The sequence below is a fragment of the Phyllostomus discolor genome, chromosome 10 (assembly GCF_004126475.2).
Source record: "Phyllostomus discolor isolate MPI-MPIP mPhyDis1 chromosome 10, mPhyDis1.pri.v3, whole genome shotgun sequence".
NCBI classification, from domain to species: Eukaryota; Metazoa; Chordata; class Mammalia; order Chiroptera; family Phyllostomidae; genus Phyllostomus; species Phyllostomus discolor.
Window position 1 is genome coordinate 12,615,295 of NC_040912.2, and position 24,689 is coordinate 12,639,983.

General features: G+C 39.4%; 2 protein-coding genes and 1 long non-coding RNA gene across 22 annotated transcripts; 1 reads left to right on the forward strand and 2 right to left on the reverse strand.

Annotated features, from left to right (window-relative positions):
• Positions 1 to 210: 210 nt before the first annotated feature.
• On the reverse strand, positions 211 to 12,670 carry CBX3 (chromobox 3). 7 transcript variants are annotated; one of them, XM_028525390.1, is made up of 6 exons: positions 12,124 to 12,670; positions 10,639 to 10,689; positions 7,117 to 7,259; positions 4,950 to 5,112; positions 1,852 to 1,946; positions 211 to 1,498 (listed from the first exon to the last, which is right to left on the reverse strand). In XM_028525390.1, exons 2-6 carry the CDS (start codon positions 10,660 to 10,662, stop codon positions 1,372 to 1,374), a joined length of 552 nt encoding a protein of 183 aa, XP_028381191.1. In that variant the 5' UTR covers positions 10,663 to 10,689; positions 12,124 to 12,670; the 3' UTR covers positions 211 to 1,371. The 7 variants fall into 7 exon arrangements, with proteins under 7 accessions (XP_028381191.1, XP_035866378.1, XP_028381190.1 ...); XM_036010485.1 differs by having other exon boundaries at positions 10,639 to 10,683; positions 12,124 to 12,206; XM_028525389.1 differs by lacking the exon at positions 12,124 to 12,670 and adding an exon at positions 11,848 to 12,011.
• Positions 12,041 to 23,770, forward strand: HNRNPA2B1 (heterogeneous nuclear ribonucleoprotein A2/B1). 14 transcript variants are annotated; one of them, XR_004899584.1, is made up of 14 exons: positions 12,923 to 13,117; positions 15,991 to 16,026; positions 16,126 to 16,236; positions 16,417 to 16,563; positions 16,837 to 17,047; positions 17,189 to 17,290; positions 17,369 to 17,449; positions 18,274 to 18,336; positions 19,611 to 19,730; positions 19,980 to 20,102; positions 21,113 to 21,196; positions 22,036 to 22,263; positions 22,550 to 22,682; positions 23,225 to 23,564. XR_004899584.1 is itself a non-coding variant. In XM_028525384.2 (13 exons), exons 2-12 carry the CDS (start codon positions 13,112 to 13,114, stop codon positions 21,172 to 21,174), a joined length of 1,062 nt encoding a protein of 353 aa, XP_028381185.1. In that variant the 5' UTR covers positions 12,145 to 12,276; positions 13,000 to 13,111; the 3' UTR covers positions 21,175 to 21,196; positions 21,354 to 21,773. The 14 variants fall into 14 exon arrangements, 9 of the variants coding, with proteins under 9 accessions (XP_028381187.1, XP_028381189.1, XP_028381188.1 ...); XM_028525384.2 differs by lacking the exons at positions 22,036 to 22,263; positions 22,550 to 22,682; positions 23,225 to 23,564 and adding exons at positions 12,145 to 12,276; positions 21,354 to 21,773 and having other exon boundaries at positions 13,000 to 13,117; XR_004899583.1 differs by lacking the exon at positions 22,036 to 22,263.
• LOC118497040 lies at positions 15,221 to 16,132 on the reverse strand. Its single transcript, XR_004899586.1, has 2 exons — positions 15,711 to 16,132; positions 15,221 to 15,663 (listed from the first exon to the last, which is right to left on the reverse strand). It is a non-coding gene; the product is annotated as an uncharacterized LOC118497040 (long non-coding RNA).
• Positions 23,771 to 24,689: the final 919 nt, after the last annotated feature.

The window sequence follows — 24,689 nt, forward strand, 5'->3', positions numbered from 1 at the left end:
AGCAGAAACAGATCTAGCACTGCAGGGTTGGTCCTATCAGAAGCTGTTTTTCGGATGGCAGTGGTAACAAACTAGAGTAGATTCTAGGTACCAAAAGTCAACATTAAACTCATCTTTCTCCCCCTACAAGAAAACATTTTGTAGAAACATGTCTATGGCTGTTCCCACTCCCACTACAAAACAGGTAATCAGATAAAGAGGCTAACCACATAAAGCAATATAAAACTATTTATTGACCACTGTTTACCAGTATTTACAATAAAGTAAACAATATACAGTTGGATAACATTCTGGTTACTACAAAGTCTTTGTTTTTCCTGGCTTCTACTGAACCGGTAACCCAAACACTGAGACTGAGCCTACATGTAAGGAACGAGTTGGAGTAAAACATGCAGGTCAAGACTATAGATGACAGAAGTTTGTTCACCCATTTATTTCAACAGGTTTAAATTGCCAAGGTCTCTAGTAGTCTGATTAGGCTTCCATGAATAAAGTCTTACACATTCCATGATCATAACCTTTTGGTCAATATAACACAAGAATGTTAACTTTTGTAAATGAACGGCTTGCTAGGCGAAACCTTTAAGTAAGTCTTGCCTGCCTAATTAAAACATACCAGGGTTTATTTAGTTTTCTCATTTGGGAGAGGAAGTTTTTGGTAATGATAAGATTTTCCTTTCAGGTGTTTTGCAAATAAATCTGCCTTTATAATTCTAGATATGGCCACGGATTCTGATATAGCTGCTTTTAAATTGTCCAATTTAAACTGCTCATATTATATTTAAATTGCCCAATTAGTTACAAACTATTTAATTTCAAAGGTTAAAGCTTCAGGAAAAATTTCAATTTAACTTGAAGTGATTTATTTCTTAGATTGCTGAAAATGATGGCAGCCCAGAAACATGAGCTTATCTATGGTTGTGAAATGCTGTTTTCCTTTCAGTTAAAAAAAAAGGAAGAAAACCATTTAAATTTACATATGTATACACACCAACCACCCCCCACCAAATAAACAAAAAACCCCCACAATGATCCTTAAGTATATATGACTTAAACAAAAATTCTGACTGAGTAACAATGGAAGTTGACCCCAACATTTAGAAAAGCTGTTCTCTAATGCAGAGGAAAGAATATACCATGGTATCAAATGTTTTCTGATAAAGGAAGCAACTACAGAAAAAGCTTTTGTTCCAAAGTAACCAGTGCTACAGATGCACCCCCCAACACCACCACCCCCAGTACTACTTTAAAACAAACATACCAAACTTGATTTTTATTAGAATGTAGTTATCTCTTCACACTAATAAATCAAAAAAATCCAAGACCCAGGTTTTTATATATATAAATATATATAAAAAGCAACAAAAACAATTATTGGGCTTCGTCTTCTGGACAAGAATGCCAGGTTAGTCTCTCTTCATAAAAAGCAATTACAATTTGAGGACACTTCATATTTGCCTCTTTTGCCAGCACCAAATCTGCCTCGTCTGAATCTTTCCTGTTGTGAGGGGGGGAAAAAATTCAGTTAAAAGTATAAACGCTTTTTGTCAAATAAGAACTGTTCATTTAAGAAATCACAATCTAATCCAAGTTACTTAATGCTTCAAGAAGGTTATGTGGTACTTGGGCCAGGGTTCCAATGAAATTTCATTTTACGAACAAGCCAGTTTGCCAATCTTTGCTTTGAAACATCATTAGCAAAAGTAACTAGAATCATCCTTTAATCAGAGAATTATTGTCTATCTAATGATGGAAACTATAAAACCTTTTCTAGATAAAGCCTCACAAAATTTAAAGCATGCCTGTCCGTTTATACTTGATAAATGTAACAACAATCCCCCACACACTTACCATTTCATGAGAAACATTAATTCTCCACTGCTGTCTGTGGCACCAATTATTCGTTCAGGATCAAGACCTCTGGCAAAGCCTCTTGGTTTATCAGCCTGTTTAAAAGAGAGGTTAAATGATTATTTACATAAATGTTTCCACACACCAGACAATGTTAACTTCCAGTCTGTCTTCATGATATACACCTTTTAAATAAAAACCTTCCAGTTGTGAAACACAAATGACTAGAACTTAGAGCATATTTAGTGCTAAAGCACACTGTAATTTTCATTAACCTTACATGTAGAAAAAACAAATGTTAATGTCTAAAGTATTCTTAATCTAAAGTTAACAAACTAATCTTTATTTCTGATAATGCTAATCAATTAATAATTATAAAAACTGTAAAACAAGATTCATTAATTATAAGCAATCATAGGAAACCTTCTAAAATAAATATACAACAGTGATTCTCAATGTACGGTCTGAAGATTACTGGGAATCCCTGAGACCTTTTGGGGGTGTCTGTTTATCCATAAGGTCCCCTCATTTCATGTATCTGTGACTCTAGACTGTCTTGACATGCCTCCACCAAACATAGCACAGCAAATCCAATACAGAGCCAGAGAGTGAAAAGATTTACAAAAATATAAAACGCCACCCCTCACATTCTGTTATCTTTCACCACTAATTATGAATAACATGGAATAGGTTTTGTCATTCTTAAATGAAAACACAAATATTTTAATTTCTACTAGTTATTTATAGCTATAAAACACATAAATAAAAGTCCGTTGGGATCCTCAATAATTTTCTGGACACTGAAAATGTTTAAGAGCTGCTTTTATCAACAAATCCCTTTTCCCTACCCAGATTTTTATATCAACATCCCAGACTCTGGAGTCAGATGCCTAGGCTGGTTAGAATAATGGTTCTAACCTTCTAGCTGTGTGGTTGTAAGCAAGCTCACCTTTTTGTGATTTAGATTACCTATGAAACAGAATTATATTGGGTTGGCCAAAAAGTTTGTTTGGTTTTTTCCTAAGATGACTCTAAGTAGACTTAGTTGTCTTTAACTTCAAAGTTTTGTTAGATTGTATTGTGAAGGCTGTCGTTATCAGCATGCATTTAAAAATGAAAAACAAAATTGATGAATTTCTGTGTACCCATTGTAAAATTGAAGACGGAAGAAAACACGAAACATTTCTGGCATATTATGCTTATTTCAATAAAGGTAAAAATGCAACTGAAATGCAAAAAAAGATTTGTGCAGTGTATGGAGAAGGTGCTGTGACTGACTGAACATGTCAAAAGTGATTTGCCAAGTTTCGTGCTGAAGACTCCTTGCTGGACAATGCTCCACGGTCGGGCAGACCAGCTCAAGCTGACAGCAATCAAATCGAGACATTAATTGAGAACAATTAATGTTATACCATGTAGGATAGACAGCCAACATACTCAAAATATCCAAGTCAATAGTGTTATTGGTGAAAATGAAAAATTTCTTATCTTATGGAAAAAAACTAAAGGAATCCCTTGGACAGTGCTTCTGTTGAGCATGTGGTTGACTTAAACTATATACAGTAGTCAATCCCCCTTTACCTGCTCAAGAAAGTATGTTCAAGACCCAATGGATGCTTGAAACAGCAGATAGTACTGAAATCCCATACACTGTTTCCCATGTATTACATACCTATGATAAAGTTTAGTTTATAAATTAGGCACAGTAAGAGGCTAACAATAAAATAGATTATAACAATTCTCGCCCTTCTTGTGATGATGTGAGGTGGCACAATGCCTATGTGATGAGGTGAATGATATAGGCATTGTGATGTAGCGTGAAGCTACTAAAGACCTTGTGATGATACGTCAGGAGGAGGATCATCTGTTCTGGGTGATCCTAGACCACTGAGCCATGATGAATGGATGTCAGAAGCAGAGAATGTTGGGGAAAGTTAGTATTTTTGGAACTCAGTTGACCATGGGTAACTGAAAAGGTGAAATCTCTGATCAACTATGTTACTTTTTAGCTTTGGCTGCTAAAATATCTATCTAGAACCAAATCTAGATCCAACCTGTTTTTCATCTGTAAAATAAGGATAATACCTGTAACTTTACCTATAATTTAGAGATGTCATGAAAATTTAATGCAATACCTGTAAAGTACATGGCATCTAGTTCAAATGATCTCTCATTTTAAATCCAAAGATGTCATCAAGAAATGTGTCTTGCCCTGGCTGGTATAGCTCAGTGGATTGAACGCGGGCTGCAAACCAAAGTGTCGCAAGTTCGATTCCCAGTCAGGGTACAAGCCTCAGTTGCAGGCCATGACCCCCAGCAACCGCACACTGATATTTCTCTCTCTCTCCCTTCCCTCTCTAAAAATAAATAAATAAAATCTTAAAAAAAAAAAAAAATGTGTCTTGTATGCTTAGTGTCCAAGTTTAAATACTAATTCAGAACCGAGACCCTTTCCCAAATTGCCATGCCCAGTGCAAACAGAATTTGTTTTGAAGCTGAGGGCAGAAGCAAAGAATTGTATGGTTAGCCCAAAGCCACAGAGATACCAGCAAAGCAAAGGCTGGATCAAAACACACATGCAGTGAATAAATCAACTGTCTCAATTTGTGCCAATAAAAAAAATGTTATTATCAAAGATTACATACCCCAAAATTAAAGTATTATCAGGTAATACTTTGATAATACAAAGATCACAAGCCAAAGTATTATACTTCCTTGTGGTCAATGTCACTAACGGCCAACAATCAGGATGTGCTATGTGGATTGTTTTCACTGAGTTGAAAGAAATTTCAATGATCTAATATTAATGTTCTCTGTACTTAGGACTGCTAGTCTTGGATCATAGGAAACTGTGTGACCAGGTACTATATCCATGAATCTACCTAAAATAACACTAGCACAATTATGGTGGCATAAACACTGTATTTACACAAAGTAGGCTAAGTCATGCCTATCTCCTTTGTTCTGAATATTAAGCACTTAGTCTTGTAAATATTTTAATAGTATTAAAACTTTTAAAACGTCCTAAAGGTACTTTAAAAATTGAGCTAGCAACCCTTTACAAAAAGCCAGTTCTGTGGGCAATATTTTATACTTACAGCATCTCTTTTCTTCTTTGATTTGCTATCATCAGATTCACTGTCAGATAAAGACTTTCTTTTTGTACCATCTTTTTCTTTACCAGCTTTTTGAGAATTAAGAAATGCTTCAATTAACTCTGGACAATCTAAATTTTCTTCGGGTTCCCAAGTATTGTCAGCACTGCATTGAGTTAAAAAAAAAAAAAGTTCGTTCAATTAAACATAGCTTACCTTCATCCAGATTTATTTTATATCTGAAAAGTCCCCTGTGCTAATCATTTTCCCCCTATCCCTCACATTCTTTTGACACAGTCTGATCGCACTTCCCTCCTTTGTGTCTTCTTTCCCAGTCCCTACCCAAGGGGCCAATCTGCTACATTACCCACAGGTTAACTTAACATGATTTCTAACAGAAACAAGCCACCTCAGAATTTCTCTGGAAGGGTTTTAAAAAAACTGTGATTCCTAATTCCCACCCTAAATTATTTTATCAGATTAATCAGAATACAGGAAGGGTTAGAGCCTCCAATAATGTGCTTTAAAATAATTTGAAGCATTTTCAAACGTGGGACAGTCCTTCAATTTCTGCTGAGCGCTCAAACTGGGACAAGTGATAAAGAAAGGGCTGGCAGCCCAGAAGTCAAATCCAGCCTTCTATATGGCTGGCTAACTAAGAATGTTTTATCCACTTTTTACTGGCTGGAAAAAAAAATCAAAATGGAAATTAAAAATTTGAATTTCAGGACCCATAAAAAAGGGCTGGAAAGAAAGTATTCATTACCAAAAAGTGAAAGAAAGATCATCCTTCACTAGTGATAAGCTTGTGAACTTTGTGTGCTCTGATTCCAAGCCTTTATACAAGATCGAATGAAATCAATCATTTTACAAATGCTGGAAAAGGCGCTAATATTAACCTCTGGTTACAACTTGGTCTGCTGATATTCCCAGACCCCCAAATGGGCAAAGGAAAATTAGAGGGTAAAGAGGACAAAAGAGCTGAAGTGGAGCCCCCATTCTGTAGTGTTCTTTTCAAACACAGCCTTCTACACTACCTAATACATTGTACCACACACACAGCAGATTCTCAACCATTCTAGGGGTTGTAAGTTTGGCGAGCAAGGGAGAAGTTAGCTAACTAACATTTAATGGGTAGGACATTCAGCTTTTACTGTCCCTTGGGTTTACAAACAAACAATAAAACCAAGTGTCCACCACATCAAGGTTGTCAGTTCTTTGGCAAACTGGTAAAATCTAATTTAAAAATAGTTCAGACTCATTTGCTTGGTTCAGCTATCTAGGGGAAAATGATGAACTTATGATGTATATGTAAGCTCAATTAAAGTTATTGGAAAGATAAAATAGGAAAACCCAAACCTTCCATTCAACTCATACTTCCCAAATTGCTATGGAGGTTGCTTTAAAATTTGAATGGCAGAGGCAGTAAATTACAGATAGCTGAAGCCTAATAATTAGACTATTGTGCTCCTCATCTCTACCACACTCACAAATTTTTGTAGATCTCTACCTATCCATTATCAATAGTTGCTGCCCATGGAGCCTCACTGTTTTTGTGGTGTAAGACAGAAGAATCCAAGCAGATTAGCACACGATAAACAGTGTAATTTCTGCATGTAAGTTATTCACAAGGCAGCTTAATATTAAGAGCAGTTATGAGAACAACTAGTCACAAGAAACATGAGGGAACCAGTGAGTTAAAAAAAAAATTTAAAAAAAGCCCAGACTTGATTTCTTAGAGATTAGGACACAGTAAACCTAGTGTGAGAGAACTGGATCATAACGAGCACTCCTGTTTAAGATCCGCTGGTTTACATTATATAGCTTCCATGTTTTTTAGTGCCCTCTTTATGTAGATAAGTGATCCAGATTAGGTATTCTAATTAGTACAGTATTTAGCTACATTAAAGTGCATTATATAGTAAACTATACAGTAATTTTGTAAGTTTGACTTTCCAAAGGTTATCAATTAGTTTTAAATTTGCTTGGCTCAACTACAGGCTAAAACCTTGATTCCTTTTAAATAGATCTCAAACAAGCTACTCTAGATTAAAGGTGTCTCCAAATTTAAAGAAACCTATGGGAAAACAGATAAAAGATATCAAGTTAAAAACAAGCTTTAAATACCACTTAAGCGAAGTTTAACAGATAACAAAAGGGATTTACTTACTCTGTGAATCCCTTCCACTTCAGGAAATACTCCACCTTCCCATTCACTACTCGTCGGTCCAATACTTTTTCCACTACAAATTCTTCAGGCTCTGCCTCTTCAACTTTTTTACTCTTCCCATTCTGTTTCTTTCCCATTTTTTGCTAAAACAAAGAATTAAGAAACATCTTGTTTTTATTTTGGGATATACTTTAATATGTATCCCAAAGGCTACACTTGAAAGGCTAAATTCTGCAATTGCTAAATTAAGCAATTATTATTGTTGAATTTGATATCTAGATTTTTACTTCTATATCCCTGGGTAGGCACCTTCTGAAAAAATAAAAGCCAACAGATAACCAATAAAAGAAACACTTAATTCTGCTGGTTTAGCTTAAACCTATCACCCGCCACCTTTCTATGAAAAAATACAATCAAAACCACTATGTGGAAAATACTGTTCTCTCTCCCTAGTCTTATTTCTATGTAGTCTACAAAACCATGTTCACTAGTTTTCATGCTACAACACAGCTGCAAACATCTAGGACAGGGGTGCCAAGATGTCAAACTCATTTTCAATGGGGGCCACATCACACTCGTCGTTGCCTTCAAAGGGACAAAATAATTTTAGGACTGTATAAATTTAACTACTCATTAACTGTTAAGGAGTTGAAATTACATTCAGCTCTTTGGAGGCAACAGTGAGGCTGATGTGGCCCCAGGTGAAAATGAGTTTGACACCCCTGCTCTAGGAGGTACCAGAACATTAGAGAAAGAAGTAACAGGTGTTACTAAGTGAACAATAAACTGATTGAAATCATAATACCCCCCAAACCTGAAGACCACCTTTGCCAATTCAAACACAACGTTAAAAGCCTCAACAATATAAAAAAAAAAAAATGTTACCTACAAGAATGAAAACATGGTTCAGTATCCTGGTGTCAATTGCAGGGTCAACCAAGGAGATGATGAATAGTTTAAAAAGAACAAGATCATTTTTTCCGTAATTTCTGCTGACAATATGTTACGTTACTGACCACTTGGAACAAAGCAATAATGCTGTCATTTCAAGAAGCAGAAATACTGGATCATTTTAATTTTGTGGCAAGAACAATCCTTTTGTCTCTCAAGAGTCTAAACTGGTAGCCAACAAAATTCACTTTAAACAAGTTTTAGCCTAGAGCAGGGCTGTCAAACTCATTTTCACCAGGGGCCACAACAGCCTCGCAGTTGCCTTCAAAGGGCTGAAAGTAATTTTAGGCCTGTATAAATGTAACTGCTCCTTCACTAGAGGCAAAGAGCTCAGCGCTGCTGCAGGCAGAAACAAGGTGCCAGGCCAGATGAAACAAGGTGGAGGCTGATTCAGCTCAAGGGCCTTGTTTGCCACCTGTGTTTGCCGCCTAGCGTGTGTGTGCTTTTTCAAGTATAACACTATTTCAGAGACCAAGCTCAATCCACCACTTTCTAATAACTCAGATTTGTTACAAGACTGAAAATGAGTAAATGTTTAAAACCCCACGAAACGAAATGGTTAATTAGAAGAGACTAAGAGAAGAAAATCCCAAGTGTTATACTCATTTCATCTTAGAACACGTGCTATTAAAAAAATAGTCTTTTATCACCCGATCACTAAAATTGTCCCTCAATATAGCATGCAGAAAAAAAATCACAGCAATGACACATCTGCAAAAGAACATTAAAATTATGGAGTCATTTAGAAGTACACACACACATTACTTGGGCATTGTACACAGCCAGGTAATTTTCTGCTTCTGTATAGTACAAGGAAGGTAGGCATGGTAGTGGGGACAATAAAGAGCAGCTGGTGTGGACAAAAGCTTATTAGATACCGATCCTAAATGACAAGCAACACAGCTAGGTGTGTGAAGGTAGAAGATTAACAGAATAAAGATGACCAAAAAACAAACAAACAACAGAAAATGAAAAGGACAAACCCTAAGCTTAAGAAAAACTGGCATAAAAAACAATGTATGTAATTGCAATAGCACTCATGAGCTAGTTTGAAGTGCTTATCTTAAAAAAAAAATCCACCCACTTTCCCAATTTAAATTATAGCACCATTAGCTCGTAACACACATGAAATTAAAAAAATTGTGTGCAGAAGCAATTCAATTTTAATAGACGTAACTATTTGCTTTCGCTATATCCATCCTCAAAGCACCAGGCACAGCTAGTTCCTTTTCCATCCAATACCTGGACACAGGTAACTATAAAACCAACTCAATTATATATACTTTGGTTTACTGATTATGGATTTTGAAGAATAGTTTACCTCTGAAGGGGCACAGAATACACTTTGTGCTTTTTCCACTAATGGCTTTGATGAATGCTACAGAGACTCATCAGGCCTTTTCTATTTCCTATGTCCCAAGATGTTTCATTTAAATGTGCAATCTAATGATGACACAAATTATAAATTACAAACGTGCCCTTTTTAATGTGGAATCCAAGGGGAGAACTTACAGACCAAAACCAAATGCTTTCCTTTATTCACACATTAACACTCACCTTTACATGCTTGTGACTACTATTAATGCAGTGTGTTAGAATTAACTACTGTGGGAACCGTAACTTTGAATTTCACAACTCTCATGTGAATATTCCAGTGTTTACTGAAGCCTAAGAACACAAACTTTGGGTTTAAGAAACAGAGAGAAAAAAAAATTTAACCACTCAGAAGTTCCATAAGGCCTACTCTTTTCTCCTTCCTGGACACATGTGCAATTTGGTACATTCTGGACATATAAAAAAACCAGCAATGACTTCAATTTAAGGCCTTTCTATAATTCAGAGTTAAGTCTGAAATATGACAAAGTGCCCAAGCATTTGAAAGAGTCAATGAGTTTTGTGCCAGTGTACTGTACAAGGTACTTTTTTCTTTAAACTGAGCAATACGGCAAATACTTGATTTCTCCAGAATTCAGTACACAGTGAATTAGGTGATAGTATGCCAATCAACAAGGCCTTTACTGCTTTGTCTGCCCATGCTTGTAACGTATTCCTTCAAGTACACGAATTTGTTGTCTTTCACTTCATGATAAATATACTTCATGTTCATACTGTGCTATTCTATCAAGATTACGTTTCTTTACTTTAATCAAGATACTATTGCCCTGGCTGGTGTAGCTCTGTGGATTGAGCGTGGGCTGGGAACCAAAGTGTCCCAGGTTCGATTCCCAGCCAGGGTACATTCCTGGGTTGCAGGCCAGAACCCCCAGCAACCGCACATTGATGTCTGTCTGTCTGTCTCTCTCTCCCCCTTCCCTCTCTAAAAATAAATAAATAAAATCTTAAAAAAAAAAAAAAAAAGATACTATTAAGCCAAGTCTATTAAGTATCTCAATGTAATAATCTCGTTTTTGCCTCCAATTTCCCCCATAACATTGGGCAGGGGGGAGGGCACTAGGGAATATAAACGAATGTACATTTGTCAACCACTGAGATGTAAAGTTATAATTTTATAATTTCCGGGGGAAAACATTTGAGTTAGATCCTTACATATTTAGGTTTTTATTAACTTACCAATGTAGTTTTATTGGAGGCCATTTTTATTGCAGACTTGAAGAGCTATTACTAAAAAAATGCATGACAGTTAAAAGGAAGTTTGCATGACACAAAAAGGTAACTACACAAGTTTTGTTTGGATTCCAATCCCCATCTATGTAACCCATATTACCAAACATGCATACCAATTCAGAGAAGCAAATATAAACTGCATTGTTATTAGATGTAAATTATACTGCCCGAGTGTATCAGCATTCTAACGAAGTAGGTCTAGAAACCTTACTAGAGACATTGGTCCCTAAGACAGTCTTTCAGGGCAAAAAATAATAAGTAGGCAGTGTCTTCCTAATCCAAATCCCCTATACAGCATTTATTCTAAAATGGCCAAATATTTTGGTTGAAAAATCAAACACAAGTACCCAATGAAAACGGTAAACTACCGTGAATTTTTCCTTTAGGCCTCTAACAATCATTAAGAGTCACCTGGGGTAATTCCAACTTTTTTTTTTTTCTCGGAAACCCTCCCCCTTTACAGTCCCTCGCTTAAAAAACTGAAGGAAAAACACACCAGGATGCTTCGGTCCCATTTCGTGCCACTTAAAAAAAAAAAACCCAAAAACACCTCCTCGGCACGTCCATCCCCTCGCCCTGAAACCCGGGTCCCACTCCGCCTAACGAAGCCTGAGCACCCGGCCCCGCCCCCCCAACCCCGCAGCCCGGGCCTCGTGGTCAGCGCATCCGCGGGGAGAAACAAAGGCCGCGGCGCGGGGGTTCAAGGGCACTGCGCCACGGGGCCCGCACCTCCCCCCTCCTGGCGGCGGCCACGTAACGGAGCGCCCGCTGCAGCCTCCGGACAGTGGGCCGCGCAAATGCGTGAGAAAATGCACCGCCCTCACGAAGAGGCCCCTGCAGCCGACTAAACCCGGGAGGGGAAAACGGGCCTCTCATTTTGCTCGGGAATGGGGGAGGGGAGAAGCAAATGCGCTTTGTCTAAAAATAAGGCGGCTGTCGCCACAGCTCTCTACCCTCTCAAGGGCAGTGTTTTCCCAACAAACTACCAGCGCCCGCCCCGTGGCCCGCGCTGGGATCTCGGCTCGCCTCCCCACTTCTCTCCCCCTCCCCCCACCTCCGCGGTCGGGTGGGAGCCGGGAACTGGGGACGGGGTCCCTGCGGCGCATCTTAAGCACCACCTCCGAGAAATAGCTAGAGAAAACGAAAGACACCGACTTCACCGCCTCGGTGCTGCTCCGGATCCCGAGTCCACAGCGTCTCCGGCCCTGCACGCCTTCAGCTCCAGCCACATCCGAGGGGGAGGGGGCCGGGGACTCGCGCGCGGGGCCGCTGCCGCGAGAAGGGGGTTGGCACCGCCCACGCCGGCAGACCGCGAGGGGCGGAGCCGGCGGCGCGCGCCCGGGGGCGGGGGAGGGGCCGCGGGCCGCGCTGGGCTCGCCGGGAGCCCGAGCTCAGACCGAGGGGAAGGGCGGAGGCAGCTGCGGCACTTACAGTTCGCGGGGTGGCGCCCGGTGGTCCCCCGAGGGGAGGGAGAGGGAAGGAGGACGCAGACAGCGACCGGGATCGTCTCCGCGGCGGCGTTTCTGCTTCGCCGCAGCAGCGCTGGCGCCAAAACCGGACTCCGCCCACTTCCTCGCTCTGGGGGTGGGTGTCTCCGAAGCCCGGGAAGGGGGATGGGGAAGGAAACTTAGTTGGGGAAGAATCGGGAACTGAGAACGGTGCCCCCTTCGGGCCCCCCGAGGCTGGACCCCCAAAGGGACTGGCCGAGGATTAGGCTGGTGGAGCGTGAAGCGTCCTCTGTTGACAATAAGTGGCTTCGGGTATTCCCTGAGGGGACCGAGTCAGCCCTGTGCTTGGGGAAAGGGATGGGGGAGGAGACGCGCAGTGGGGAGGGCAGACGAGGCTTTACGGCGGGAGGACGCGAGGTGTGAGCATTCGCAAAAGCACCGCTGAGGGGGCTGGAACCCTGGACTGGATGCAGGCCCACCCAACAGCTTTCATTTCAAATTGCGCGACCGTTTCTCACCTGCCCTGCGCTAAGGCGGGGGTTGGACTCAAATCCCAGCGGAGGAGATACGCTGACTCGAGCCTCTCGCGATTCACTGCTCCCACTTACGCAAGTGACGTCAGGCCCTCCGCCGGCCGCGAAGGAGGGGGTAGTACGCACTTGGCGCAGGGAGGGCGTAGGGCGCTCCCGCCATTGGCGGCGGTTAGGACGTTTACGTAACGGCCTGACGTAAAGACGCTTTGGCGGGGGGGGGGGGCTGGGGGGAAGGTTCTAGAAAAGCGGTGGCAGGCGCCCCAGCGGCAGTAGCAGCAGCGCCGGCTCGCCGTGTGGAGGTGTCGCTAGCGTTGTTGTTTCTCCAGCGGCGGCAGTTCTCACTACAGCGCCAGGACGAGTCCGGCTCGCGTTCGACCGCGGAGAGCTGTCTCATCTCGCTCGGCTGCGGGAAATCGGGCTGAAGCGACTGAGTCCGCGATGGAGGTAACGGGTTTGAAATCAATGAGTTATTGGAAAGGGCATGGCGAGGCCGTTAGCGCCTCGGTGGAGGTGCGCGCCCCGTCTCGCGGGGCGGCGGCGGCGAAAGGGGGCCACTGCGGACGCGGTGGGTTCCCGGGCGGGTGTGACGAGGGGCCGGTGGGTCTCGGGGTGTGTGTCCGAAGCGGGGTCGCGTGCGGGCGCCTGTTTGTTCGGCGCGCTCCCCGCCCTCAGCCTCCCGGCGCCATTTCCCTCTGCTGGGGGTTGGGGGATGGGGACCTTCCACATGGCGGGCGCCGCGGCGCTTCAGTGAAAGGCGACGCGCAGGGGGCCGTTCTGACCACCTCCCGCGGGGCAGGCGGGTGTGGGGGCCCCGGCGGCCCTGCGTGGGAGCGTTGCGGTTGGGCTCCGGGCCCTGCGGAGCGAGGCTGCGGGCTTCCCCTCCCCCTCTCCCCGGATTTGGCGGCCGCCATTTTCATTCTCCTGCTTCCTCGCCGCGTTTCTCTCTCCAACTGTCTGAGTCCCGCTAGGCCGCTCCCGCGGCAGAGAATGGGAGCGGGGAGCTGTTTTCCTCCCTCCCCGGGCCGATTTCACGCGGTCTCGAGGTGGATTCCGAGGGTTTCGGGAGCTTGGCGCTCTAGAGCCCTGCGCACCTCATTAGAGGCGCTCTCCCGTCCTCTCGATGAAATGGCGCCATTGCGCTCGCAAGCCTCCGCGGGGAGCGGCGGGGGGGCGGCCTGCCGGCCGCTGCGCGCCGCGGACGGGCTCGGGGCACCGCGACCCGGGGGGTCGGGCCGGGGCCTGCGGCGACCCGAGTGACAAAGGGACGTTTTCTGCCCTAGCCCTTGGCTTGAGTAACGGTTTTTTTCTGGGTCTGCGGTGACTAAGAAGGCAGTCGTCTCGCACTCGGTTTTAGAAAAAAACCCAAAAATAGGAGCCATCGGTTCAGTGCCGATTATGAGTGGGGAAAGGTTATGGGGGGTTCGTTTCAGAAGGATTCCTTGTGAATCGTCCGATTTTTTCGTATTCCAAGAAATACGGCCAGTTATTCTTTACTAAAGGCCGCGGATCCTTACAACGATTAGTTAAAAATGGTGAGGAAGGGAAGTACAAAAATGACCATCCTTACACTTAAAACACGGCTCAGTCCTCAATGCATGCATTGCCGCATACAACAGTATTAGGCTGTTCGCTATGTATTTGAACTTTGTTACTTGCTTTTCTCATTTGTTTGCAATCGTGGTTGATGATTACATTGGTAAGCATAAGGTCTCGAGGGGGGGAGCCTCTACCGGGGTATTTTCTTTGATCCTAAGCACGCTTATAAAATTTTGTAATCGATAGTGGACATCGGGTAAGTTTGGAGGAAATTGAGGTAAGTAATGAGCTTTTGCTTTTGCTATTTGTAAAAAACGTAGTGCTTTGTACTTTCAAATTTTAATTATTGGATTTTAAAATGTATTTTTCTGACAATTGGGCATTTGGAATAAGTAAAATTAGCTTAAGAATCAAATATCACTATGGCAAATAACTAGTAGACCTTTAGTAGGTTGGTGGTATTTAAATGTATCAGAAGTTAGTTTGGTAATTTGTTAATCTTTAAATTTTTTTTCAGATTCCTGAAAGCATTTAACTGCAGGAAAACAATCTCTGAATTGCTTATTGTATTTTTTAAGTTGATGGGAGAATGTCATGCATGGAGGGAAGAGACCTCTTTAGAACTGGGTTGAGAGCTGTCATGTTATTTGTTGGGAATAAAATTTTTCCCGTTACATAGAAAATTGCATTTGATGTTTTAGTTGTATTACACACTCGTAACTGTTGGTCTTGGACAATAGACTTACTCTGGTTTCTGAATACTTTTTTTTAAAAAAAACTTTTAGTTTAGTCATCTGGAAACCAAATGACCACCAATCCTTCCTTAACTGGAAGCCCAAAATTCATTCAGTACTGTTAATGCAACATATTTGCTTGCTGACTTAATGGGGATTGAAAGAGTTCAGCTCAGGCTTTTTTCGTTTTTGCTTGTAAAATTAGAGGCACGTATACCGTATAGTTTGCCAGATAGCCAATAAGTTTAATACACTTAAGCATTCTCATTTTTTTTTTAATGACTCGGTGAAGGGTAAGTGATGGTACTCACAGTGGTCATTAAACATTTTTACGGTTTTTGAAAAGTGAGATGATTACAGTGAATATATATGCTGATTTATATCATAGTTGTTTGCCCCATAGTGATTTCAGATTTTTTTGAGTTGTCAACCAAAGTACTGAAATGTGAGTGCCCAAAAAGTAATGTTAATACTTTCTAAGGTGTAGTTAAGCTTTAGTTGGTCTTAAAAATCAGTTGTCATTGGTCAGAGAGGTGAATTTTAAGGATGTTTTGTCACATATATTGGACATTTAAATTTTTACCCCCAATAAATAGTTGGTAAAGCAGGGGAAGGATTTTTATTGTGATACATTAGAACCTCCACCAGAGGGAGCTATGAAGGAAACTATTAGACCATTTAAATCCTGAAATGGTAAACTGGGTTGTAGTAATGAACCAACTATTTTTTTTTTATTATTAAAAATATTTAAACTGAGTAAAGTGAACTTACCAGTTCTAGGATGTAGGGCTGAACACAAATTCTGATAAGAATCCTTTAACCCTTCAATGACCAGGAAATAAATTTGCTCCGTTCTCTTCAGGAAGTTTTTTTGTTTTGTTTTTTCTTAATTGATATTAAACGTATTTGAAATGTCAAGTAACTTTAGATCAAGCATTTTGACTGAAACGTGTGTAGTTCAGCTGACGCAATTTTTGGTGTAACACAACTAATATACAGTTTAACATATGGTTTAAATTTGATGTAAGTTTTTTTTTTCCCCTCCAGAAAACTTTAGAAACTGTTCCTTTGGAGAGGAAAAAGGTACTCTGCCAGCAGGTCACCTTATATTTAAGAATTTAATTCCCTGCATATACAAAGAGAAAATGTAAATAAAAATTGAAATGGTGTTTTCCTTTGCAGAGAGAAAAGGAACAGTTCCGTAAACTCTTTATTGGTGGCTTGAGCTTTGAAACCACAGAAGAAAGTTTGAGGAACTACTATGAGCAATGGGGGAAACTTACAGACTGTGTGGTACGTTATTTATGCAAAAGTGCCTCCACATACTAATGCTTCAACTATTGATCTCCTGTGTTTAAAATTCTAAGTGAATCCTGGAGAAATTACTTTTAAGTCTGTGTTGTTCATTAAAAACTGCTTTTAATTTATCAAGTAAGCAGATTGAAAGCTAAAGCTTCCCCTTCCATTTTGAAGGTAATGAGAGATCCTGCAAGCAAAAGATCAAGAGGATTTGGTTTCGTAACTTTTTCATCCATGGCTGAGGTTGATGCCGCCATGGCTGCAAGACCTCATTCAATTGATGGGAGAGTGGTTGAGCCAAAGCGTGCTGTTGCAAGAGAGGTGAGTATAGTGTAACTGAAGACAGAATGTAGTTTTGAGATAATTTTTCTGATTTATTCTGGCTCAGTGGGTTTTCTCTTATTAAAGTTATGGTGGTTGTCCTAGACTCACTTATTTTTGGAAAGGCTAGTGTCTTTTTTACAAAGACACTAACTAGTCTTTGCTTTACCACCAGGAGGATAGAAGTCATTTATGGTACCCAAAGAAAAGATGCTTTCCATCATGTGTAATTTCTTCTGTCGTGATGACTTACCCTTCCCCTTGTTACTACAGGAATCTGGAAAGCCAGGGGCTCATGTGACTGTGAAGAAGCTGTTTGTTGGTGGTATTAAAGAAGATACTGAGGAGCATCATCTTAGAGATTACTTTGAGGAGTATGGAAAAATTGATACCATTGAGATAATTACTGACAGACAGTCTGGAAAGAAAAGAGGTTTTGGATTTGTTACTTTTGATGACCATGATCCTGTGGATAAGATTGTGTGTAAGTGTATAAGCCCCAAGATGTGTGCATTTTCATAAACTAAATTTTGCTTATGCTAATGCTTACAGTTCTATTTAAAAGTAAATACTGATATAAGTTATAGTATGGCTGATTTAATGGAGTCTGAACTTTTCTTTCCAGTGCAAAAATACCATACCATCAATGGTCATAATGCAGAAGTAAGAAAGGCTTTGTCTAGACAAGAAATGCAGGAAGTCCAAAGTTCTAGAAGTGGAAGAGGAGGTAACTTTAATTCCACTTTTTTATTTTAAAATTTTATTTGTGTAAATAACTTGTTACTAATTAGGCCATTTGTTGTAGGCAACTTTGGTTTTGGAGACTCGCGAGGTGGTGGTGGAAATTTTGGACCAGGACCGGGAAGTAACTTTAGAGGAGGATCTGGTAAGTTTTAAGTTCTAAATGTTAGAAGGGTAAATGTGCTTAATTTAAAAACTGTGACTTGCATTTGATTAGCATCAGGAAATCTGACCTAATTTTAAGAGGTTCTTTTTTAAAGACTTTGTAAGTAGGTGGAGTATTCTGATTTGGCCAGGCAAGAGGTAGTAGTTAAAAAGATAATCTTGCTCTGGCTGGTGTGTGGCTCAGTGGATTGAGTACCTGAGAACCTAAAGGGATGCCAGTTTGATTCCAATTCAGGGCACATGCCTGGGCTATTATAAGCCAGGTTGCCCCAGTTGGGAGCTCCCTCTCTTTCTCCCTTACCCCCTCTCTCCCAAAAATAAAATCTTAAGAAGTTAAAAGATAAATCCATTATGGTCTTGAATTTAAATCAACATGACTTTGCAACCACCTTAAAAACTACCAGATAACACTTAGTGAGTGAAAATACCGTAGAAGCTTTGCTTGTGGGCTTTGAAAGGTCTATCTTCAGTAAACTTTTTTGTTTTAGGCTTTAAATATAGTTCTCTTAAGTAAAATAAGGTGCAACCCAAAAAACTTTACAGTGTTCTATTGAATGTCATTCCTATGTGGAAATAAGTGAAATCTCTTAAACTTAGGCATGCTAAGTTCCCAAATTGGGGGTGAGATTTAAATTATTGAACTTTGTGTGTATTTCTAAGAATAAAGAGGTAACATTCTAGTGTTCAGCATAAAGGGAGTTGAATCCTAATAATTATCCATAGATATTTAATGGAGAATGTGGAGGAAAGGAAGAAAAGGGACTGAATAGGTTATGTTAATCATAATTTTTTCTGCCCCAACAGATGGCTATGGAAGTGGTCGTGGATTTGGGGACGGCTATAATGGGTATGGAGGAGGACCTGGAGGTCAGTTTCTTACATATTTTGATTTATGGAACATAAAAAGTTTATTCCTAGTTTATTCTTACTGTATTTGTCCAGTTTAATGTGTACATGAGATTTTTTTTTTTATGGTTTGCATTTTTTACCTTTTATAGAGAGCGTGGGTATGGTTTTTGCATATACAAAGGAAAGGTTACGTGTATGTGTTAAATAGGTTGCAAAATAATTTGGGTGGATTTTAAATGAGAATTGAAAGATGCCATCGTGCTAACATGTTTGTTTAATCAAAGCATTGAACATAAATGGACACGTGATGTTTCACGTACCATTTCCTGGAAAAAGTGTAGGGCATTGTATATCACCATGCTCAACATGTAAGGGTGGTATATGTAATAACAGTAGTGATTAGCTCTTTATAAGATTAGTTCCCCCAGGATAATTTCCCAAAAGTCACCTAAAGGAACATTTCTAAAATACCTAAGGGTTTTCTCCTGGGTCCAGCTGATTTGTTGGCCATTGTTAAATACCAAGTGGTACATTAGGTGTTTTTTTGTTGGAATACAATAAAGGTTGATACTTGCTGGCAATTGTCCTAGTAAGAAAGATTTAAAACTGAGCTAGTGTAAAAGACCTTGATTTTTGTCACACATTACACATAATCAAGTTTCATGTGTCTCTCACTATTTGTAACTATGCTTTGGATCCAAGTTAAGTTTTGTGAGAAAGAGGAGTTTATATATTACAATAATGTGAGATTAGATACAAATTTAAGTATTTGAATTTCTTGTAAGTTTGCTGATATCTGGTCCTCCCCTCATTTCTATTTAGGTGAAGGGTAGTAAGCATATTATTGGGAAACATGGTCATTCGTAGGGAGACCTGAGTTGGGTGCTGAAATCTTTGAGACCATTTGTGGGGGAGTGTGGTGGCTCTTCTACTTGTTTGGTTTGCCCTACACCTCATATGCCCTCACAACCGTAAAGCAAAATACAAGTAGTATTTCAAGGTATTTTGTAATAGGACACTTGATATCTTTAGTATAAAGGAAGAGCAACAATATTAATTGGTATTTATTTCCATAAAGGTTTTTTGCATTTGGTTGTATGTGCGTAGTCCCCATCCCCAAATGTTTACAGGGATATTCTGTTTTGCCCTAGAGGCTATTTTAGAAGAGATTTCTTAGAACAAATATTTTACTTGTAAAAATGTGTTTTAGAAAGCTGGAAGTGGGTGTGATAAGACAGTTCAAATGGCATTGAAAATATTAAGTAATTACTTAAAGGCTTATTTTATAATAGGTGGCAATTTTGGAGGTAGCCCTGGTTATGGAGGAGGAAGAGGAGGATATGGTGGTGGAGGACCTGGATATGGCAACCAGGGTGGGGGCTACGGAGGTGGTTATGACAACTATGGAGGAGGTAATAAATTCACCTGCATCCTTTATGTGGGAATTTGGAGTGGAATTAATGGCTTATTAATGAGATATTTTTTATTTCATTGTTGTCAATAGCTGCCTTAAAAAACTAGAATTGTAGATAGGTGTTGTGCATTTCTTCTGATGTGCTCTTTTGGGGAGATAATGTTTTAAACACTTAGCGTGTATAACTTGTTTAATGTTTGTATTTTGAGGTTCATTATGCAAAACTTGTATTTGAACTTTTTTACAGGAAATTATGGAAGTGGAAATTATAATGATTTTGGAAATTACAACCAGCAACCTTCTAACTATGGTCCAATGAAGAGTGGAAATTTTGGTGGTAGCAGGAACATGGGGGGACCATATGGTGGAGGTAATTTGTTACATTATTAAAATTATTTCGTGTGATTAAAGGAAAAGATTACTCTTAGTCTTCTGACATGATCTGAAATGAGAAAGATAATGTGATTTTTAGGGTTACTGAAATGTGTGGAAAATACTTTGTTAAACTTGGGTTTGATGTGATGGGTGAGACGTTAAGTGGTTTATAATACAGGGGTGGGGCAAAAGTAGGTTTACTTCATCTGGGAAATAATACAACAATAATACCAGAATAAATCCTGTTTCATGTATTCATAACAAACCTGTATTTAGAAGTTGGGGAAGTAGTGGAGATACTTTGTGTGGGGTGTTTTTTTTTTTCCTTTTGTGTAGCTGGTTAAGAAAGCCAAATAAAATTATTAAGGACATTGCAAAGTGGTATGAAGTGTGCATGGGTTGTTTTGTTTCACTTGTTTGTGTGTTCATTGGTTGATTATTGTATGTTCCCTGACCAAGGATTGAACCTGCAACTCTGGCATCTTGGTATGAAGCTCTAACAAGCTGAGCTACCCAGCCAGGGCATAAGTTACTCTTAAGTTTTTGTAGGACCAAATAGATTAGCCGAGTTTTGCTGTGTGTGTAGCAGGCCACCTTTTTGGCCTAGGCTTTCAGGGGAGGGGAAAAAAATTCATTTTTGTTTCACTCACTTATGTTTAAGAGCAACTGATTTATCATATTCCAGGTTATTTTGCATGTGGGTATCATCATTGCTTTCTAGAGTCACATTTTTAAAGCATAAGAGCTATAGAATTAGCACTACCCATGTATAACGTGCATCCTTAGTTTTCCCTCAAAAATGTGGGCAAAAGTGTGTGTGATAACAGCAAAATGCAGTATCTGTGAATTTGAATGATTTATTTCCCAAGTAATTAAGATAATTAGCAACAATGGGTTATGATCTGTTTTAAAGCCATGTATAGGTGTCCTGTAGGATTAGTAACTTGCTACGCTAATCATGAGAAATTGGAGTAAGGTTGCTTTCTCTTGGTCTGTCAATTCTAGGAAACTATGGTCCTGGAGGAAGTGGAGGAAGTGGGGGTTATGGAGGGAGAAGCCGATATTGAGCTTCTTCCTATTTGCCAATGGGTAAGTAGCTTTTGAGTTTTTACATTATTATTGTCTGGGGAGACCTAGCTGTCAGGAGTAAAAGCTTTTTAGGATCATGTTATCTTTCCTTAAAATCTGGTTAGATGGATAATTTCATAACCTATTTTTTTTTTACTCTTTACTTCTGTTGAAACAGGCTTCACTGTATAAATAGGAGAGGATGAGAGCCCAGAGGTAACAGAACAGCTTCAGGTTATCGAAATAACAATGTTAAGGAAACTTATCTCAGTCATGCATAAGTATGCAGTGATATGGCAGAAGACACCAGAGCAGATGCAGAGAGCCATTTTGTGAATGGATTGGATTATTTAATAACATTACCTTACTGTGGAGGAAGGATTGTAAAAAATGCCTTTGAGACAGTTTCTTAGCTTTTTAATTGTTGTTTATTTCTAGTGGTCTTTGTAAGAGTGTAGAAGCATTCCTTCTTTGATAATGTTAAATTTGTAAGTTTCAGGTGACATGTGAAACCTTTTTTAAGATTTTTCTCAAAGTTTTGAAAAGCTATTAGCCAGGATCATGGTGTAATAAGACATAACGTTTTTCCTTTAAAAAATTTAAGTGCGTGTGTAGAGTTAAGAAGCTGTTGTACATTTATGATTTAATAAAATAATTCTAAAGGAAATTGTGTAATTATAGACTTTTTATTTTAAATAAGTTAAGGAGTGGGTAGTATAATTAAGGTCCATTGCAAAGCTGTTGTTGTATTATTGTAAGATAAATGCTGGTCAGATGTAAGTGTGTTGTCTGCAATTCATCAGGATTAAATTACCTAGATAACTTAAGGGATATCTCTGCAAGGAGAAACACCTTTTTAGATCTTTTAGATGCTGCTTCTTCAATGCAAGGAAAGGAAATAACCCCAGCGAGGTACTCTTCAGGGATACAGGTCTAGTACAAGAAAACTCTTGACGGCTACTAAATTCAGCCAGTCTTAAAAAACTGTGCTGTTTCTACAAAGCTTTAACTACAGTAGTTTATAAGGATGCCAACGAAAGCTGAGGGTGTAGAGCAAATAGTTCTAAGCTTCAGTTAAACTTCTTTAGGTAAGATCTTATTTACTTTTCCTTTTTTAATTTTCCTCCCCAAAAGATAAACTAATACTCTTCAATGGTCTTTCAGTATAGTGGTTCTTATGTAGTTTAACATAGCTATAAATTGAGTTTTAACAATTTATAAACTCAAGAGAGTAATTTATAAACCCTGTTTTCCAACCTGTCATTTACTTAAATTATTTTGATTGTTCCCCCCTTTCTTTCTTTCCCATCCCCCTCCCCTTCTATGAAGATTTGGGTGCTTAACATATCATTTTTTTCCCTGCTGGAATTTTAGCATTGATATGAACCATGGACAAGTATATTCTGCTGCCACAAAGACTGTAAAGTGCTTCATTTCAACAGCTGAGGCAAGCCAAGTGATTAATAAAGCTTTTCTTGGTTCCTTCAGTGGTGTTGGTAGTAAAATGGTAGGTAAAAGTTAGGCTGCAAGTTCAATAAATCGTTCCCATTGTTACACCCTGTGTATTCACATTTCTTGGCTCAAGCATTTGAGTGAACTGGGTTTTTTTATTATTATTAAAAAATAAAGACAATTTTGTTTTATTTGATACGGTTGTTCTAGCTTTACATGCTCTCAGGATCAGGCTAAGGAGAGGTAGGGCAAAATGGTTGAATGTGTTTTCAGATAATAGTTTATACTTCAATTGTCTGTCTACATTGTAAATTCTGTATGCATCCAGTACTAAATACTGGGGTATGAATGTGGTAATTCTTTCCCAATTCCCTACCTTGTAGGAGAGATTTAGGTTGGCTGCTGAAATTCATTTCTTAAATGTCATCAGTTTGATTGCCTGGCTTTAATTGCCTTTTCAGGAATGTGATAATCAGGGCATATTCTACTGTATGCACCAGTGAGTCTTCTTTGATCCTAAGACCACCACTGAAGTTATTTAGGTTCTTTGGACAAACATGATAAACTTCTTCAGATACTTTCTTTTTCCTTTGGCAGGAAGGTGTCTTGCTGCAGGTAACTAATGAAGAAGTGGTCAACCACAGAATCTTCAAGAAATAAGAAATTCTGTATCATCTGAAAGTAGTTCTTGTTGGTGCCTTCATTTTAAAAAGCACTCTTTAAGATTAAAGGGAAATGTTTTCTGATAAAATACAAACCTCATTTAGTATAGGTTCTTAATATAAAAGGATTACAAGTTGAGTATTGTTTGTAGAAGTAACATCAAATTAACAAGAGAGATAAATGTATCATGTCTTAAGTTAGGTTTTGTGAGTAGACAGATTAAAGTTCTATTTTTAAATATAAAGTTTATAAAATAAATACTTTTGTACCCAAATACTTGGTGTAATGTTTACACATAAAATGTGTGAATCTTGTTCTATAAACATTCACTTGTCTCAAGAATTGCCATCCCCAAGATTTCTAAAACAGTTTGACAAAGCTGTGCACATTGCCATTTTTCTTACAATATTAATAGACATGAGAAGACCAATGTGGACATTATTGGCTGTCCCTAATAAAAATGCCATTCTTTATGCACTGCATATTCAGCGTTTGAATGCTGCTAGTTTTCCGGCTTTACCTTGTGTGTTAAACAATCACTGGCGTTTAAAAAACTACAGATTTTAAGCAGCTAGAGTGGTCCAAATTTCAGTGGTTTGCAAAACAGACAAAAACCTGTCATTCCAGTTTCTCAAAGAAATGCGGATCACACAGTATCCATACCTGCCTATAAAGGGTTAATGACATGAAATTGAGTAGCAATGACTTTCTTGGGCATTTACCTGAAATTTAAACAACATGAAACAGCAAGGTTAACCTTTCATTTGGTTTTGGTAATGAGGTATCAGGTAAGTCAAACCAGTGATGGCTAACAAAAAAGCTGTTTGGTTTAAAATAGTACTTTAATCAAGGGAATTCAGAGAAGGCTTGTCCTCAAAAATATTTTTGGAGGTTTTAAGTGTCTAGATTGACAGTGAAGTTGGCATAGTGAAAGTACCCAACCTTTAACCAGCACAAATAGCAAATCAGGCATAAAGAGGTGGTTAAAACGGGAATTTATATGACTGAAGACTTAAGGTAACTTTAGGACGGCTGTTCAACCTTTTTCATCTAATGGCACACAGAATTCTGCCACACACCAAAAGTACAGTTTTTTAAATGGTCTCAGAACAGTAAATAGCTATCCTTTTTCCAAAGTGTCTTAAAAAATCCAGTTTCCTACTGTCCAAGAATTTTTGGTAGCATGAATTAATACAAAATCATCTGTGACATACTGAATAAGGTACAACTCTTAATATGACATACTTTGTTCAAGATGGCATTCATACCAATGGCTGTTGTGATTGATTTGGCAATGAAGGGGGAAGTGTCTGTACCCCTGATGAAGTAGGTTTTGGGTGCATGTTTAAAAATTGTACACAGGTTATAAAAGTTGATGGCTACAGGGTGGTGACTAAAA

Bases quoted from the DNA above. Each gene is read 5' to 3' on its own strand.
- CBX3 (XM_028525390.1), bottom strand. From the start codon at position 10,662: ATGGCCTCCAATAAAACTACATTG. The intron at 7,260-10,638 runs GTAAGTTAATAA...TCTTTGTTTTAG, and splicing joins CCTCCAATAAAACTACATTG to CAAAAAATGGGAAAGAAACA. The intron at 1,499-1,851 runs GTAAGTGTGTGG...CCCTCACAACAG, and splicing joins TTAATGTTTCTCATGAAATG to GAAAGATTCAGACGAGGCAG.
- HNRNPA2B1 (XM_028525384.2), top strand. The intron at 17,291-17,368 runs GTAACTTTAATT...CATTTGTTGTAG, and splicing joins TTCTAGAAGTGGAAGAGGAG to GCAACTTTGGTTTTGGAGAC. The intron at 19,731-19,979 runs GTAATAAATTCA...ACTTTTTTACAG, and splicing joins TTATGACAACTATGGAGGAG to GAAATTATGGAAGTGGAAAT.